Genomic DNA, 20272 nt, shown 5'->3' with positions numbered 1-20272 from the left:
TTCTCCCCCCACCCCACCAGCGAGCAGGCTGGGGGGGCACAAGGAGTTGGGAGGGGACACAGCCGGGACAGCTGACCCCAACTGACCCAAGGGGTATTCCAGACCGTGTGACATCATGTTCAGCATATAAGGCTGGGGAAAGAAGGAAGGGGGAGACATTCAGAGTGATGGTGTTTGACTTCCCAAGTAACGGCTACACGTGATGGAGCCCTGCTTTCCTGGAGATGGCTGAACACCTGCCTGCTGACGGGAAGCAGTAAATGAATTCCTTGTTTTGCTTTGCTTGTGTGTGTGGCTTTTGCTTTACCTATTAAACTGTCTATCTCAGCCCACAAGTTTCTCACTTTTACCCTTCTGATTCTCTCCCCCATCCCACTGTGAGGGAGGTAAGTGAGCAGCTGCATGGTGCTTGTTTGCCGGCTGGGGTTAAACCACGACATGCAGGTAGATCCATGAGCATACAGATTCATCCTTCACTTCTGAGCTAAGAGAAGCTCGAGAGTTCTCACAGCATGGGATTTCCCTTTAAATAAGTACCACTAGTATTATATACATTTATATTCACTTCTAAAAAGACTCCTCTCCCACATGTGCCCAAAATAAAGCTCTATAACCTTTAAATTACCATTTCAAAATCTTTCTGTACTTAATATATTTGCATCATAGAAGGTTTACTGGAATTAACTATAAATTAATAAATCCAGCAAGAAAAAAAAAAGAAATATATCTTCAACTCATGTATAATCCAACAAACTTAGCAACTGCAGGTAATAAACTAGAAATTTCTAGTACATGTGATATTTCATTAATAATTTTTAAAAAACACTTGAAAATTGAAAGTAATTTTGAATTAGCTTAAGGAAATAATGCATGAAAACAAAGATTAGCAGAGTGGAACTAAACTAATATAGAAAATAAATTATTGCATTGCAAAACAGAAGGGAAAATTAGTTTATAGTGTTCAGCCATGAAAAACAGTTGGTTAGGAACAATTCTCAAAGAAGGTCACTGTGTTTTCTGAAGGATTACAAAAAAAAAAAAAAAATCAACATAATGGTTCTGATCCCACATAAATCACTAAACATGGTTAGAAACTCACAGAATGTGACCATAAACATTGGCACATACTGCAAATGGTTAGGAAAAAACCCTACAACCCACTATTTTAACTAATATCTGGATCTTTCATGGCGTTAAGCTCCCTCTGTAGTGGGACACGCATCTCTCTTGAGCTCAGCTGTTTTGTGTGGGATGGACGCAGGAGCCCACTAAGTGATCAGACGTATCAGACACTGTCCCCATCACAAGCCCCCACTCACAAGTGGGCATCTGCTACGTGTTACTTGGCATGTGCGTGGGCATGTGGGGAAGGGAAGGCACTTTCCCACACCATGATTAGCAGAGAAATGGTAATTGTGATGTTCACGGCATGAGACTCAATGGCACAGACCTTCAGAGCTTCGTGATGCCAGTTCCCAAAGCATCCTCCCACAAGCTCTACCTCGGTTAGAAGTATTTCCTGGATTCATGCTGGTGTGGTGGTACCACTGTTACATTCTCCTGCAATGTGCCAGGTGCTGTAGAGGTGTTGAATTGACACAATCCGTGATTTAAAACACTGCTGTTGTAAGAACCGTGCTCTCTGTTGCCAAGCACCCAGTGGCTGGAAGGCTGACAGCTGGACTATGTGCAACGCGTCTGTTTGCAATGCACTTCAAGAGCCTTAAAATAAGCACCAAGTATTGGATTATCACCACTTGGCAGGCCTAAGATGTGTACACAGAGCAGGACTAACAAAGTTTAGCAGTCTGACCTGGCTACCTGTTCTAAAAAGGGGAGAAAAATCATGTCTAGAACAGCTGAAACATGTACACCGCAGGCAAAAATCTTACAGAAGAGAAAGAAAATATAAATCACTCCTCAAAGATGAGGGAATCTTCCCTTTTGAAAGGCTTCTAAGCAATCAGTCATCATTCCTAAATTCAGTCAATGTGCACGACAGGAGAAACCCAGACCGGGCCAGGAGGAAATCCACACAGCTAAGCGTCCATTTGAAGTAACATAAGTGCTGACAGAAGAAGATGGGAGGCAACAGACCAGCCCTGTAGTCCAGCCTGTCAGTCTCCTGGGCACATACCTATCTGCTAGTCGAGCTGATCAGGATGCATAAAAATAATGTTTCAGGAGTAACCAGGATGGCTGTGGCTGCCAAGTCTTTTCAAAACCTCCTCAGTCTCCAGCTCGTTACTGTCTAGCTCTGAGTTAGACGCTGCCTGCTTGCACGTGGTGGGTCCCTACACACCATGGTGAAATCAAGGTCCTCTCTTTTCAAAGTAACAAGTCAACTGGCTCCATCGTAGTTTGCCCTTATTAGCAGCAATTAACCAGCATCTCATTAGAAATATATGAGGTCTCCTGTGCAGCTCAGGGATTAAAACCTTCCATGTGCACACTTGCTGACGTACCACAACTGAGCCAAGCGTAAGTCTGTTGGAACAGCTCTTTGTGCACGTGGTCAGGAGGGCCTGCTGCTGCTGGTCATTTACAACTGAGTCAATTTGTAATATCAACCTGCTAAACACCTGGGCTATGCAGCAAAACTCCACTACCTTCAATAGACCAGGACTTAACTCAAAAGAATATGAGGTGCCATTTGTAAGAGATGCACTGTTTCATTCAAGATTTGGTAACAAAGCAGCAAAGTTTCATGGAAATTCTCCAGTCTGAATATTCTGTAAAATTGATAGCACTGCATCATACAGACCTTGTGATCTGTACTCTGTTTTCTGGGGTATTTTTAAATCCAATTTGCATCAACCATGATCTTTTGGTTCATGATCCTTCTTTCTAACAGCATGGGAAGGCCTCACAGACACTAAATAATTTTAAAAACCCCTCAGTTCTTTAATTTCTTCGCTAAGGTATATACTGACAGCAAACCCAGTATTTAATCAATTTCTAAGGGCAAAAAAGAACTCCAGTCATGTTCTTCTGAGCTGGCAGTGGGCAAGGTTGGTTTTGTTTTTAATTAATGATGTATAAGGGAGAACATTAACAGCGGTATGACTGAGGGCACGACTGAAGGAATGTTTGAGCAAAGAGGTGGGCATCAGATCTACTTCTTGGTGATTCACGAATATTATTATTATCACTATTTGTCGTTTTTATTTCATTACTACTATTCCACGTTAAAAAAAGTGGCCCATCCACAACAAAGCCAGCAAATCCACATCCACAACACTGCCATTTTGTCAAAATTAGTAACTTTTTTTAAACAAAATGAAATTACATTGAACTCTTGCAGAAAAGAAGCTATCCACGTGCCCCACATAGCTTTGAGAACCCACCTAAAATGACAATTCTTAATATGCAGTTCCTCTTCTACTCCACTTACTTGGGGTTCTTGTACCCAATCTCACATTTCATTCCTAATGCCAAAGCCTAGTCTTTTTTATTTTTTTTTAATATTGACAAATGTTTATTTAGATATGTTATGTTGGGCAGGACAATAGAGCTGTGCTGTCAATTGTACTAATGGTATGAAAGAGTGTAGCTATACAGAAATGTTATAGAAAATAAGCCCAAACTTTAATTAGTCATCTTCACATTATATTCAATAACTCCTATTTTGCTAAAAATATTATACTTGATTATGTAAGTTGTCATTGCTAAACAAATAATAGCCATTCTACTGCAAGATAAAAATGTTAATCCATTCCAGAGAAAACTGCATGTAATTTAATTATCACTAAGCTTTTTGTCCACATTTAATTATCAAAACTTACACTTAAATACTGCTTATCAACGCAAATCCTTTAAGCCTCCTGTTGAGTAGGCTCTGAGCAAGTGTCTACACTCACAAGTATGTGCGCAGACATGTATGTAAGACTCATTTTATGCACTTTAAGATTGAAGCCCTTTGCTAAGTCATTGCCTTGCACTGCATCACAGTTTGAGGTATGAAACCAAGTTATAAAGAATTTGATGAATGTAGTTTAACTGCCAAAATTTTCTTTTGCTCATGTTTGCAGAGCTGGGAAGTCTAAACACAGCATGATGAGGTAGACCCACCATGCCAAGTCACCTTTATTTGGGGACACTGAGGGCTGGCAGGAATTATTCAAGTAGCCAGTTATTATAACCTTCAGCTTCTGTGGTGGCAAGTGCTGCTGGGAGGGTGTTTGACAAAGAACACGCTTGTTATTAACATTTACAGTGAAAAGTATGCCATATACATCCCACACATTTCTTAATCACTACTCACCTTCCTCATGCAAATTTAACAAATTACTTATATTTACATGGAAAGCTTCCAGTTTTATAAAATTAGGTCCCACAGGGAAGTGACTTTCATTTGTTCAGTAACTACATAAGAGTGATCCACAAATATACCCTTTTCTTAAGAACAGGTACAAATAAACCTACAGAAATACTGCAATGGGTCAAGCAAAGTTGATTATGAAGTATTAGCATAGGAAACCATTCAGGTAATATAGCTGACCAAAAGAAGTTCACTTTCAAATTAGTGAGCATATGCAGTGAATACAAAAGTGCTTAACGACAAATCCTGCAAGTCTTCACCAAAACTGAACATATGTGGTTCAATTCACCTTTAAGAGCTAATTTTTAGGCTGTGTACCAGTTTCTGCATAAACTCACTGTTTTTTCAAACAGCTTCAAAGCATAAAATGATCTGGTAGAAAACTCCATCTACAGAATACTAAGTCTGCTTCAGGGATGTGCCGGAACAGAGCACGTTGAAGACCACCAAACCAGCACCTATCCCTGGCCACTACCATGCACTTTACTGACTGAGCTGCATGGGTAAGCTAGAACAGTACTCACTCGCAACAGACCTCAGCTTACCAAGGTGAAATAAATATTGCCAGTCTGCTCTGCCAGTCTTTTAAAAGAAACCTGTATTGAATGTCTTGCCCCCAAAAAACACGGTTATGGTTTCTTTTTTCCTCATTTCTGATGAGGCAGGAAACATCAGACCATGTGACCAATTTTTTTTTACTAATTAGCCTGCCAGGCTGAAATATCAAATAAATATATTTCTTTTTGATGTAAAACAAAGTATTTGTTATTCTTCATTCAGATTAAAAAAATGTATTTAGGGGAAAAAAAAAGCAGAACTCAACATTAAGCGTATCTTCAGTTCAAAGTGAAGCATTCTGTTCTAGATACTTGTAGGAAATGCAAGAAGGAACTACACGCTGGATTTTCGGGGGCTTGGTAATAACGGTGATGTTCTTTTACCCAAGATTTTGGGGATTAAATTCAGTCACCCAGAATATGAGAGACCCAGACATGATTTTCCTGTGCCCCGTAGGAAGTAGGTTCATTAGTCCTAATTCATAGGAAAGTATTCCATCCACTAGGCTATAAAAGGAAATGACCCCCCCTCCATACTAACTCTTGTACATTTTTGCTATCAACAAAACTATTGCAACATATTTTCAGAGGACATAGCATCTCAGCAAAGAGACTAGCAACCAGAAACACAGCTGCCACGCTGCACAGTACTCCCTGAAGAGATTATGTCTAATGAAGAGTCTGGAAGATAATTTTACAGGTCATTTCAAGCAAGATATTTGAGGCTGGAGATAAAAATGATGTTACACCAACAGCAGAAACTGCTGTATTGCAGGGAGGAAAGAAATTATTAAACATATTATTTAACAAAGAAAGGGGTTTAAAGTACGTATTGGGTTTGATAGTGCTGAGAAACACTTGATCTGAAAACCACAAAAGCTGAGGAATAATCTACGCCTCAAGGCAGTTATGCACATCAGAACCCTTTTTTCCCCTGTTTTCATCTGATAATTTGTGTGCCTCATTTACTTTACAACTGACATTTTAATGCATAATTATCCTTCCTCACGTGTCCAAGAAAACATACTTATTTTTCAGCATGCAAAATATTTGAAAGTATAAATAAGCAATATAACCAGATGTCTGACTGAATTAGTGTATTCTCACTAGTTCAGTAAGCTGACAATCTGTTCTTCAATAACATTTTTTCAGCAGGGAAGTTTACATACAAGTACTATCACGTTCAAATCCCACTGCACATCAGCACTCAGATTTGGGCTTAGACCTTAAAATGCACTTTCCATCTTGTTTTAAACTACAAAACTGGGCTCTTTGCCAATGAAACACTTGTACAAGAGCAAAAAAAAAAAAAAAAGTATCCACATTTTTGTACTTCTGGAGGCAATCTTCTGACATGTATGTCACAATGTCTTTTTTGATACATTAGGGGTGAAACTTGATGACTAGATGGAAGAGGACTACTAGAAAGAAAGTGTTTACTTGCTTATCATTTCTAATAGACAATTATTTCATTCTTAAAAAGTAGCCTAAACTTTTGGAAACCATTGAATTACAAATTCTGCAGATAGCCTGAAGTATGTTTTTCCTCCCAAAGGTTCTGAATTCAAAGAAAAGCAAGATTTTTCAGCACAAAATCCCATTAGAATTTCATTTTGCACCATACCGCAAATAAAGGCAAGTGTCTTCTATCCACTTACTGCCAAAAGACTGTGTGACCCTACTTGGCACGGCTGATGAGCCCAAGGTACCTTGCTGAAGTCTTGTTTGCAACAACGGTAGCAGCTACCTCGGACACAATAAAGCTGTTCTTCAGAAAGAGTGGTACTGAATTCACACTCATTTCATACGATGCACATTGTTAAGCACAAGTACTAAAACTCAGAGCCTCGAATATATGAGTAAGTCTGTCAGGTCTCTTGCTACTCACAGAGTCAGTTAACATTGACAGGTTAGTATTTCAAATGTTTTTCCAATATACAGGTAATTTAATATTTAAGCACACTATACTGTCTCAGCCTAAACATAACAGAATAACCCAATCAGTGCTGCTGAACTCATTGACACAACATCAAGCCAGCTGGGCTGATCACTGACAATTATTCTGATTTTTAATGTGACCATGCTATTCTGCAATTAATGAATCATCTGAAAAATCACCTGGGGTAAAAAAAAAAGTAAAAAGGCAAACTCAATGTCTTTTATTAAACAGACAATTATTTGCCGTTATAAAGGGACTGGATATCAAGGGTAAGGAGTAACACCACTGAACTAAAGTAGTAGTTTGGTGGATTAGGGCTCTATTTACAAATACAAGAAATAGTTCTCTTAAAATGTGGGGTTTTTTTTTATTAGCCAGCCACTAAACCATTTAAAGGCAGTCACAAAGCAACACATGAAAAACATGTTCTACAAACAACACATGCAATAACATCAGCATAAGCACTAAATTGCCACTTGAAGAAAACTATTCCTTGGTATCACACTACTTTTCAAGCAACAGTCACATGCCATATTACACCAATAAGCATGTTACCCTCTCAGTAATATTTAAAAGGAGGTACACTTCAGCTTTTTTTGGACATCAGCTGTACTCTGCCTTACTGTTTTGCATTAATCACCATCACATGAGATGTCCTTGGGGCATTTTTGCACATGCAAATGAAGCCTATCGTTTTCCACTTAGTTTGAAAAAAATACCCTTAGCAATTGGATATACCAAGAAATACTCTAAGTGAAATGTAAGTAGCTTTAGTTGAAACATTTTAATACAACAAACAATATAATCTGGAGGGTTATTTTCCTGTGTTTGCATTTAAGCACAGACGTACCACTCGATCTCAAAGGACATGTAGCTCTATCTCAGCAGACAGACCCACAGACCCCATGGTTTAGACTCATAATCCAACGAGCACCAAAGATTCATACAAGGACTTCAAGAAAAAATATGGCATCCGACAGCATGACCAGCTCCACATTTTTGGAGAAGCAGCTAAAGAATAAACACTGACAAACCATGTATGGACAGACTTGATAGGCATGCACACTGAGTCCAAGTAGATTCACAGCACATGAAATACTGATTTTACATAATTTATCTGTCAGGGTAATACATGCCCTTCATCAGCAGTATCCTCAGGATCTCCAGAGATCTTATGACTCTACAGATACAAGGTAAGATTCATACATACTCTCTACCATAATAACATCAGGAAATACTGGTCATGTGAGGATTTTCAAATACAGTAGAGAGAAGTATTCTTACTGCATGTAGATGACAAAGATTATAAACAGTATATCCTAAACATGGGCCATCTGATTATCTTCTTGGCCATATGAATGCCACTAGTAAAACTAATGATTTCTGTCTGAAAAGACAGATCTGCAAAATGTACCTAAAACATGATGTAGGTGGAATTTAGGCAGCAAAATTCAAAACAGCGGTTGCGTGTAGGCATTGTCTACAATGCCTGTCTACAATGTCTACAACTGCCTGTGAAGCGACTCCTTTCCACATCCAGAGAGGTCCCAAAGGACAGCTTTCCCATGCCTAACGTGCATGTAAAAAACAAGCACTGCCCACTAAAGCACCCTTTTTAATGGCGATTATATAAACTTGGGAAGGGGCACTTTCCTCAAATTTCTACCCACCACATGTATTGGGTAGTTTCTGTCTATTCTCTCAAAGACTGATGGAAACACTTTCCATCAGGGAAGGACTCCAGGGTCCTGGACCTACCTGTAACATAGAATCAGTCATCTAAGGCCTTGACATGGCATAATTGGAGATAAATTCCTGCATTTAGTCCTACCTACCCTGGTTCTACAAAGCAACTTGATTAGGATGTAGGCTTTCCTTATAGCCGCTGTGAGATGATGAGAAGCTATCTCCTCCACACTCGTGTGCTGGACCAAGAGCCACTAGCACAGGCTTATACTGCTGAAGTGAAAATATCAGCACCCCACAGACCTTGCAGTTTTTGTTTTAAGAGATGCTTTGAATCACTTATGCAAGATATATCCTCTCATAGCTGCACAACCATTCTGAATGAGTATACGGCAAAGGAACTTCAGAATCACGGTACTAGTTCAAAGCTGAAGTCTACTAGTCAGAACCAATCTCTGAACTAACCATCATGAGGTTTTTTCTTTAGAAAGCATTCATTAGACAAATGCATTCATCTATTTTGAGATGGGGTTTAAGTCCAATGTGCAATAATGTATACGCTTATAGATACACGAGCATACTGAATTACCACTCTAAAAAGACACTTAGGAATAGCAATACAGCAGTGAATTCTGAAAACTCTGGTTGTTCTTAGCTGAGTTTATAAATAATCAAACACTGTGAGTGTTGCCAGTTTCGTTGCTGTTATTCCTTTTCTATCTGCAGGTAGTTGGCGAGTGGCTGGTAAGTTTCTCATAGATAAAACAGCAAAAATTAGGAGCGGTTGATAACTGGAATTTACCAGTTAAGCAATAAAACACAACTTGTACAAAAGAAAATACACATCTTCTGGTAATCACTTGAGATTTTAGGACTCATCTCGCATTGCTTAATACCCATTTTCCCCCTCTGCGGGATAGCTTCTCCTCAGAAGCATTAACAAGTGGTAATTATAGAAGTCATGCTGACAACACATAACCAGAGGGACACTGTCAACACTGAATGTCAATGGCTCTGGATGTTAAAAATTGCGGTTCCTGGAACCTTTATAATTCAGGTTTCATTTAGGTTTTATTGCATATGTCTTACACCCTACTTTAAATGGTAACTATCTGGCAAAACTTGCAGAATGAAATTAGCCGAGGCTGGATGATTTTGACAAAATGCAGCAATGAAAGGATTACGGTTTTACGAACGCGCCGGTAACGGGCACTCTCTCTGTGGGAGCAACTGATCGCAGCAGTTCAGATTTCTGTGACCGTATTAAGCCCACGAGGCACCGTTAGTGTCAAGTCCGACCGACGCCTCTCGCACCTCTCTGGGCAGCGAGCCGAAGCTCCCCTTCGCCTCCCTTACGGCGGGGCAGGCACCGCGGTCTGCGCCGAGGGAAGAGACCTCAGCCAGCGGGGCACGGGGGTGCCGCTGCTGCTCCTCCGTCCTTCCCCGACACCGTGACCCCGCTCCTCCGCCGGGGAAGGCGAGGAACGACGACCGAGTCCGCACCGCGGCTGCCCGCCAGCGGGTCCCGCCACGGGCTCTGCCCCGGCCGGAGCGCAGCGGGCGGGCAGCGGCACCTCCCGCCGGCCGCGGCAGCCAGCCCAGCCCCGCACCGCACCGTCCCGCACCGCCGGCCACCCCTGCCCGCCAGCACCTGTCCCGCCGCCGCCGCCGCCGCCTCTCCCCCTCCGGCGGGAGTTAGCGCGGCGCCCGGCCCGCTCCGCGCCCGGCGCCCGGCCCGCTCCGCGCCCGCGCAGGCAGGGAGGGACCCCCCGGGCCCGGCCGGCGGGACTCACACGGGGTAGAAGGCGTAGGGCGGCAGGGCGCCCTCCTCGCACGGCTCCGCGTCGAGCAGCAGGTAGTCCTGGCTGTCGTTCCGCCGGGCGCCGGCCGCCGGGGAGCTGCTCTTCCGCGGGGCGTAGGGCTGCGCCTGGCTCATGGTGTCCCGCGGCGGAGGCGCCCGGGCGCGCAGCGGCTGCCTCAGGGCGCCGCGGAAGCAGCGCGGAACCGGACGGGGCGCGGCACTGCGGCTCGCTCTCCTCGCAGCGCCGCGTCCCCCGCGGCGGGAGGGCAGCGCGGCGGCCCGGCTCGGCTCGGCTCGGACCGGCTCCCTCCGCGCGCGGCCCGGCCCGGCCCGGCTCGGCTCCCTCCGCGCCCGCCCCGCCGAGCCCGGCGAGGGGTCCCTGCGTCGGCCGGCGCCGCCGCCCGCCGCGCCGGAGGCGAGGCGCAGCTCGGAACGGGGGGCAGCAAAGTTTGCGGCGCGTCAGCCGGCGCGGCCGTCCCCGGCCGGCGGGAAGGAGGCGGGAGGTGGGAGGGCGGCGGGCCCCGCTCGCCTCCCCTGCGGGGCTGCCGTGCCCCCTCCGCGCCGCCCCCGCCGTCGTCCGTCCCCCCCCCCCACCTCCGGCCGCCGCCCCGGTCCGGCCGGCCCCGCGCCGCTCCCGCCCCGGCTCCCGCCGCCACCGCGGGGCTGGCGGTCAGCGGCCGCCCCGGCGCCTCGCCCGCCGCCGCGACACCGCGTCACCTGCGCCCGCACGGTGCCGCCTTCTGAGGAGAGGCGCACGCACCCGCGCCCCAAGGCAGCCCCCAGGGAGGGCGGCGATGCTCCGAGGGCGGCCGCGGCGGCGACGGCGCTCACCTTCAGCCCCTTTGTGCGAAGGATGGCCCGCGGCGGGCGGGAGGAGTCCCGCGCCACTCTTCCCCGAGGGATCTGGCAGGACTGCGGGCGTGCGGCTGGCGGCGAAGTCCCGCTGTCGGGAAGCGGGAGCAGGTCTTCCTGCTTTGTTCCGGCTGGGGAAGACAGCGTGTGCTGCGCTCGTGTCCTTCTACGAGCGAGGTCCATCGGTTCCGCAGCAGGGCTTGTGTTTATCACCTCCAACGATTTCAAAGAGAAGGGCAAAGTACCACCTTCCTTAGCAAAAAATAGTTTCGCGGTAATGGCGCTTCAGCAAAACTCAGTCCACTTGTATTCCTCAGTGCCGCTTCACCGGCAGCACCTTGTTTGATGATATTCTTATTTTACTTACCTACATTGAAATAGCTTAGGTATACTAGAGTAACTGCAAACTTTTATAGGAACAAATGTCAGGCCCTGAAGAAATAACATATGACCTACAGGCGTCTTTTGCATTAAACTTAACTGACTTGCTGTTTCATAAGGAAATACTGTAACTAAGCGTTGTACAGTTAAAAGTGAGTGCATCCAGCTAAAATCTCTCCCTTATCCCCGGCCATATTCACACATTGAAACTATTGCCAGCGTTTGTATCTGAATAGCGCACAGCCCGCTGCTCTTCAGGCATGCACACCTTCCCCTATCTGGTGACATGCTGAGAAACTAACTGGGCAAACCCCACCACGATCATTTGCAAAGCATGCAGGCAGGCTGACATTGCTCGTGCTCTCCACCAGCCTTTGCCAGACCACGGTTTTAATGACTGACTGAGCCGCTGAGACTTGTTTCAGCTGCTGAACTGCAAGAGGAGGAGGTATATAAAGAGATTAACAGCTCTCTGAAGTTATAACAGTATTTATGTGAGGTTCAGAAATACCTACAGTCAAAGGTAATTCCACAGGAGCTCAAAGTTGCTGAAATTTCTTTTGTCCTCACAGTTACGGCTTTTAAAATTAGACTCCAATGGGTTTTAGAAATCTTCCTTTCTTTGCAAAACATTTTTTTCCTGTTAAAGAATATTTTATTTTAAATAGGAGGTTTAGTAGCAACGTTACCATGTGTATTTCATAGTTCTCATGCTAATTCTTATTTCATATTACTATAAAAACAGAAATTATAAAGCTGTGTGCAGGCTTTGCATGTGAGAAATATGTTGTTGATAATACCTCATATTTTTATTGTAAGAAAATTGTTTGCCAGTAACAGAGTACTTTGTGATGGGAAGGATTTTAATGTGTTCCACTGCTCTTGTGCATAGTCATTTCATTTAACTTGTCCTACTCTTTTATGGGTAGGTTATGAAGATATAGTGCTTCTTCACTTAGTCTTTTTTGTATATTCCCAAAATATTTGCAGCTATTTTTTTATTTCTCCATTTTATTTCAACTGCTCTATTTGATAACTAGACTGGTGTCTCAAACCCTCTCTTCTAGGTCCCTTTTTTTTTCCTCTCTGTTCTTCCTCGCTCACCCTCTGGTGTATTTACTTCTTTTTTAAAACTAATACCATCCTACTTTGCTGATGGGCTATCAGATCCTTTGATTTCAGAGCCTGCTCAGCCACTTTGTTTTCTTCTGCTGCTTTCTTCAATCCTCTACTTACTGTTTGAATGCCCCCAGGATTATTTCCCATCTTGCCCATGAAACTTGTGCATCTCTCTCAGCTTCCAGGTGACATTTTTCATTTTCTCAGCTGCTTCCCTTCCTAGATCCCAAGCCTTCCTCGGTCCTCATTCTTATTTCAGCCTCATAAGCTCTGGTATCACCCCAGGCACTCTTACTTTCTCACCTATCCCAAATCTTCCATAAATTCTGAAGCCACACTCATAAGTAGCAGTGATGACTCTCATAGTTTGTTTCAGATCATATTGCAACAGTGGCACTAGTGAAAAGTGAAAGAAAACAATATGATGTTCTTATTTCTGCATGCTGTAGAACTGATATACCATGAGACTATCAACCAACTTTGACAGGGAAGCCTACATCAGTATTTTTAGTCACTGCTTACTGAAAGTTAACCACAAACAGCTGCTTCTGAGTATTTGATAGCTGAGAAACATGGTAGCGTTGTGAACTCTTCCAGTTCTTGGTCGTCTCACTACAAGCTGTTTTTATTATTTTAGATTAACAGCATGTGATGGTCATGGTCATTACTTCTGTGATACAGGTTGGTTGTTTTGGTCCTTCGTGTTTCATAGCAGTGCTATCAAAATGAACTATAAAAAGGAATCTTTACAGAGACACAACTCTGGGCAATACATTTTCTCCATAACAGAGAAAGTACCTATTATCTTGGGAACAGTGAAAAAAAACCCTGTACTTATATTGTCTTTTTGTATTCAGTCCAGTGATAAATAAAATATCTATGCTTTTCCATCCCTGCATGCTTGTCAAGTATGAATTACCTCTAGGAAACCACCTCAGTATGGTGCAGTTTTGTTTCACTTCACCAAGGACTGGTAGGACTTGATGAGTTAAACAGCTGTGCAATTTTCAGAAACATTGGGCAGATCAAGTCATAGGAACAAAAAATGTTCATCACCTTTGAAAGAGAAAAAGATGCTGAGCTGAAATTCTGAATCTTTACAGCCTGATTTATAAAAAAAAAAAAAAAAAAAAAGAATCTCTTTCAATGTACTACAGCAACTGACTGGTCTCCATTGACTGGTTACAGAGTGAAAACATGCAGCAATACAGGAGTGGACCATACTTCTACTAGCTGTTAGGTAAGCACACATCTTCTGAAGTCAGTGGATGTTCCAAGAGTCACAAGATGATGGAAACAGTGGCTAAAGGTGGTGTGTCCCTGTTGCACTTACGGTCCTTTGGATGTATTTGTGTCTGAACGGTTCAGGATATAGGAGTGAACTTGCATCTATTTCCTTCTTTGAGTAATAGTCATGGGATGATGATCCATTTGTAAGTATCTGAAAGCTAGTGAGGTTACACAGAATTACTCTGGATGGCAAAATGCTGGGATGAAGAAGCAGGGAGTGGTCCTTTCCTTCTGTGAGTGGCAAGAAAAGAAATTCCTATCAGAGAGTATGACTTTAACTATTCATTGTGTTTCTTTCATGTCTTTCCAACATCAAAATGAAATTTATATATTATTCTGGCTTTGCAAATGACTTGGTGTTTCTGTTGCAAAGATAAACAACATATGCTATTTTTTAATGAATTACCCATTATTGGTATTTATGCAGTGTTTTGTTAGACATTTAAATTGCAAATCGAATTACAATGAAATTGCTGTACATGTTCTAGAAAAAGTTATCAGATCTTCACTGCAGTCTTTCCCATCCAGATATGCATTTTAAATCAGAGTGAATACAGGACTAGAAAAAAGAGCTAGTTTTTCTGAGTCTCTATCTGACTTGTACACATATTAACCTTTCATTCTTTGAAATAAAAAATCTATAACCCTGACTGATGATACAAAAATTGCAATATTTCCCCGCTTAATATTTCCCTTATGTGCACCTTTTTTATTACATAATCTGAAAATACATCTGTCTTCTCAGATAAAAAGAACTGATAATTTAGTGTAAAATGGAAGTGTTAGTTTAGAGCTGGCTTAATTGGTTTTATTACAGACAGCAAGTTACAAACTATTCCATCGTCATTCACTCAGTCACTACACTTGACTGAGGTATTTCACTCAGAAAGACGAAAAACAGAACTGAAAGCTCCTATTCCCTATACAGGGGAAAGGATGAGAGATGGTGCGAACTCGCCTGACGAGTGACAGGCACATTGCTTAATGCACTACTAGAAGTCACTTGGGTACCATGGCAATGAAAGCTGCAAAAGAAGCCATGCAGAATAGCACAGCACCATGATTCAGCCTCACTGAATAACTTAGGTAAAGGTTATCTCTATACAGCAAAATATAGGTGCAATTGTATTGCTTACTTGCAGACTAACCTAAACCTGTTTAGGAACAAAAGGAAGTGGCAACATCAACCTGTACTTGTAGTCTGGAAACTTTCAAGGATTCATAGAATGATATTTAGTTGTTCATGTTTAACCAAAGTCTTATTGCGTGAGCTGGTTAGATTGCACTGACAAAGGTACTCCAGCACACGCCACAGTCATGGTTTCCTGGTGCTCTGTTCTGCACTGGGAATACTGTCAAAGATACACTTGTAGAAACCAGGAAAGGGGCAAATCACTGTAACTGAGCCATGGCTGAGCACTGTCACTGCTGTGGGTGTGAGCATCACTTGGAAAGTAAAGTGTGCTGTACACCGAAGGAATGCTGGTTTCTTGGAGGTGTGAAAGATATGTAACCTGCCTGCTGGAATTCCTTCCTGCTGCATAGTACAGGACTCAAGACTTGCTTTTTATAAAGCCAGCAAAGTGAACTATTGCTACTTGGTAGTTTTGCTAGTTCTCTCCATAAAAAAAATGAAATAAGCATTGTCAACTACTATTTCTAATCACAACTAGTCTCTGCCTTTGCCTAAATCTGAATGAGGACAGAATCACGTTGTGCCACCAGGAAATCTTCTCTGTGTCTAAAAGTCTTCCCTAGTATAGTGCCTTCTGGCCACGCTTCACATTTGGCGCTCATACCTGTACTCCTTTTCTTCCCACAGAATGCTGCAAGTGTGAATTTTAATCACTGTCAGAAATTACAGCTGGGCCTTTTTTCTGCAAAGGAGAGCTCGATGAGGAGGTGGGCTCAGATGGCTAGTGGATATTGGCACCCAGAGGAGAGCACTAGGACTGGATCACAGAAACAGTAGAAATGTTTTCAAAAGCTGTCCAAAATGTCCTGGCTAAGAAGGCTCTGGGGTGTTCAGGGGAAGGAAATACTGAAGGACTTTTGCACTGTAAGAGAGAGGGGAGAGAAGTAGGGTCTGCAGTGAGAAGGAATGAATTTAAGGATGTGTTCCTACCTGGACATTTATACTCAGGACTCTAGTTTGGGGGGAGACAGAGATTTCTAGGAGCATCATTATTGCTGGACTGCCAGGGATGCTCCTACCACCATCACTTACACACGTGCACACACACGTGACTTGCAGGATCCCACTCAGCCATTATCCTATTTTTTGCTGTCAGAAACATAAAATTCTTCTCTACACACTTTCACACAAGGTCTGTCATGCTACATTTGCCCTGGTTTACATGGTATAATTAATTATTGTCAATTAGTTTTAAAAATCTGAAATGCACTAACACCCACCTGTACTGTATCTACACTGTAAAAGTCAGTGCAACTGAAATATTGTCATTAAATCCATTGCAGTTTCATTACACATAATTTTGTGGGTTTTGGATAAATACTGTGGTTCCAACCCAGTAGTGTGAGGCATGCTGCTCAAAGATAAAGAACACTACTAGTCATCAAGCCCCTATTCCCATTACAGATAATAAGATACTCCTTCTCTATTAAAAGTGAGTAGGAGGATATTTGAAATCAAAACTAGATAGAATTAAGTGGAAAATATCTCGCTTGTTTCCAAGGAAGTGGAAAAGTATTAACTTTCCAAAAAGAGTGTATATGTAAAGGGATGTTGGACCAGAGGTCATGTACTTTGTGAAAAGCAAGAGTAATCTGACAGAAATCAATAGAATTACAGCATTACTAAATCAGTATAAGTGAGATCAAAATTAGATTTTTTTCCTTTGTCTACCTTCTGTCATTACATAAAGAAATAAAATATTTTCAATAACCATATGTCCTTTTAATGACTAACATAAGAGCTTTTCTGTGTGGGTTCCATGTTCACTCAAGATAATGTATTAACTTCTGTGTCTTGCCCAAGTGGTTCAAAGCATCTCCTCTTGCTGCCTAATTTTATCAAAGAAGGAAAGGAAGTGATACATTGAAGCCTTTCACGTAAATACTTAACAGAATCAATATGTGGTACTCATCTTGGAGATCTGATATTTAGACCTACCAATGTAAAAAGGGTAAACAAGTATCATAAATAGTGACAAATAAATTGGAGCTTTAGCAAAAGGTGGTTCTTTAAAAATTCAAATAACTATTGCTGACATTTAAGCTTTACTGGCAAAGAAGTGTGTTTGCACAAATGAATTGTTTAGCTCGGCATGATCACATACTGCCGTTAAAGTGATGTGGTTCATAACAGTTGAAACATTTTCTGTTTCCTTTTCATTTTAAACTAAGTGATCTTTATAAGCTGAAGGTGTGAAGCTTCTAATAATGAGAAAAGTATGGTCATCTTTTTCTGGGGAGTACTAGCAATCTTGGGTTAGCCCTGTCATTTTAACATTCAGGTTTGTCTCTACGCCATATTAAGAGATGACACCAGTAGTTACTCTAGCTCTCAAACCAAATACCATGCATAGGGATATTATTTTATGATTTTGGGAAGGGGGTCCCCATGCTTATTGATGATACTTGTATAACAGTTATCAGTTATCTGCACAGCGTAACACTAGCAATTTTCTGCCTCCTTTGAGAAACAAAACCACAAATTGTGAAAAATGTGTTGACAGGAGACCAACAGAAGAGATCTGTTATATTTAAAAGCAGACTAACTGTAGTGAGTACCTCCTGAACATGTCTCACTGCTATGTCAACTTCATCATTTAGGAATTCTGACATGATGGATATTAGTGTTGCAATGCTGCCTTCAGGATGAAATTTATAATCATTGATATCTCACTGATTTCACCCTGCTGTATTAAAAATCCTGACTCAGAACACTTTATCTGTCAAAGATATCTTTTCTAAGTTATCCACAAATGATCTCTTATTTATGTTTTCTCTGAATTACATATGTGCATCATGTTCCTTTATAGAAAATCAGTTTCTACCCTAAGTTTCTTGTTAGCAATGCTCTAAGAAATAAAATCATCTAGTGTGGAATTATATTCCATCTTGCATTTCTGTTTCTTTTGCTACAAGTAGATGCTGCACCATCTTATTCAGTGACTTCAGTAGTAGAGTAGAGGGCTTTAATGCTTCTTGGCATTAATTTTTTGAGGGGATTCCACCTTCTAAAACATAAGATGCTGGGGGTTTTTTCTTGTAATTCTAAGGTCTAGAAAGCATCAGTGTTACTGAGAAAACATGATGCAGTATCAACTGCCATCAAGCTGAGAATTTCTTTGAACTCAGACATGTCCTTTTATTTGTTTGTTGATGCTATACATCTGCCAACTATCAGAGGGACTTTCCCTGCTGGTTCCTGCAGGCAGGCCTCTATTTTGTATATTTGCAGTGTAGTTCTGTCACCCTATCTTCTATGTGTTCTTCCTACGGATGATTGGCCTGATCTGTTTTGTCTGGAAATTAGGGAAAAGGGAGTTAGGGAAAGAATGTTGTGTTGCATGAAGGGATGTGCCACCTAAAACAGCTCCACCTGAGGACCATGAGCTTTGCCCCGTTATGTGGTGCACCACCAGCCTTCCCATCTGAGGGACTTTCTGGTTCCTCTACATTCATGGCTTCCATTATTTGGCATTCACATATTTCTAGATTAGTAAGTTTGAATAACTGATTTGAGAAAAAATTCATGTCTGTAATCACACATCAGCAATTACATGTGGTCGAGATTGTTCAAGAAAAGACAGTTACTTTACTTGCTGTTATTATTTTCCTTTTTTTTTTTTTTTGAAGTTCCACCATGCATTCATAAAGAAGAAATAATATCATAAAACTTGGATAATTATTTGCTTAATGTAACTTTAGAAAAAACCACAAAACCAGACTTCTGGGATGAAGTTTGTTTACATACATTAATTGTTGAATTCTATTAAATAAATTATAAAATATAACATAGATTATATATAATATAGCCATATATATATCTTGAGGAAGAAAACATAGATATGATATAGATATGATACAGAAAATGTAAGACTGTCTGCTACATCGTGGGTTTGTCACAAACAGTTTGACAAGTTCTACCCAACATTCTGGATAAGATCAAGTCTTGTATAAATATATTCTCTTTATGTACATCCTCCATCTGACAGTTTGAGTTGTGGTGGCATCTGCCAGGACATGCTTTGACAATCAGTTCTACCCATTGTAATTTCGGACCTCAGTGAGCTGTCACTCTGTGTCCTGCCACCAGACAGGACAGTCAGGTGTTTAATTACATTTTACCTGTAGTTTATGAAACTTAAATTGCATGTGGCATCAGCGTGTGAACTAGCAACTGTGATATGGAGCACAGGAGATTTTCATTTCATTCCTTCCCTTCAGTTTTATGTCATAACATTTCTGTTCATGATCTCTTTTGGGAAATTGGTTGGTTGCTGTAGTAATTAGCCAAAGAAAGAAGGGTCTCGTTCACCTCATTTATTCTTAAAGTGCTAGGCTTGCTTTCTAAAACCCAGATAAATACAAACTCTGGAATATGAGATGTTAAAACATATTAGATGCTACTGGTCTCTACACAAGTGTTGGACTGTTACAATATTGGTTTGGGGAAAAGTGGCATGACTCCAGGATAGAAAACCTGCAGCATTTCTGTAGATTTTGTTTGCTTGGAGTCATCACGGCTGTTTGCAATATTTCCCTGTTCCTGGGATGACAAATCTAGCAATCAGTGCACCTCTGGGAGGGAAACTCATATGCCTTATTCCATGAGTGCCAGCCTCACTGTTTTGGGCATTCCTGAGACAGCGTAAGTGCTAGTGAATGGGCACTGCAGGGCTGCCAGGTGGTGAAAGCTCAGTCTTTATAATCAGAGAACATTGCTATCCTGACAGATGAGGTTTTAGTTAAATGCATTAATACCAATTTTCACTAAGCAAAAGGATATTATGTCTGACTCCAGAAATGCTTCTGAGACACAACTCACTGGACCTTTAGGGGAGAAAAAAAAAGGGGGGAGAGATATAATTTTATGTTTGCCTTATGTTTGTTTTATGTTTGCACTGTCTTTAGGCATCTATTACTGTCAGATGCAGAACACTAGGTTTGGCAGATTACTTGGTCTTGTCAAACATGATTATTCTTGAAATGCTAAATTATTACCCCCTTCAGAGGTTATATCACTGACATACACAAGATGCTTATTCGTTGTGTCTGGCTATGCCACTACAGTGTCACAAAATATACTGTAGCTGGTTACACTATTTTAGTAATTCACAGGTGTCACAGGCCTCTGG

At 41.9% G+C, this 20272-nt stretch overlaps 1 protein-coding gene across 1 annotated transcript in view; it reads right to left on the bottom strand.

Annotated features, from left to right (window-relative positions):
- The window catches only part of TRPC6 (transient receptor potential cation channel subfamily C member 6), a 107964-nt gene extending 97398 nt beyond the window's left edge, over positions 1 to 10566 (bottom strand). The window contains exon 1 of the mRNA XM_069808327.1: positions 10297 to 10566. Within this exon, the coding sequence (XP_069664428.1) occupies positions 10297 to 10439 (143 nt within the window). The 5' untranslated portion in view covers positions 10440 to 10566. The remainder of the gene's footprint in view (positions 1 to 10296) is intronic.
- Positions 10567 to 20272: the final 9706 nt, after the last annotated feature.

Source organism: Haliaeetus albicilla, chromosome 20 (assembly GCF_947461875.1).
Source record: "Haliaeetus albicilla chromosome 20, bHalAlb1.1, whole genome shotgun sequence".
Classification (NCBI taxonomy): Eukaryota; Metazoa; Chordata; class Aves; order Accipitriformes; family Accipitridae; genus Haliaeetus; species Haliaeetus albicilla.
The sequence above is the reverse complement of the archived record's forward strand: the minus strand, read 5'-3'. Positions and strand labels throughout refer to the sequence as shown.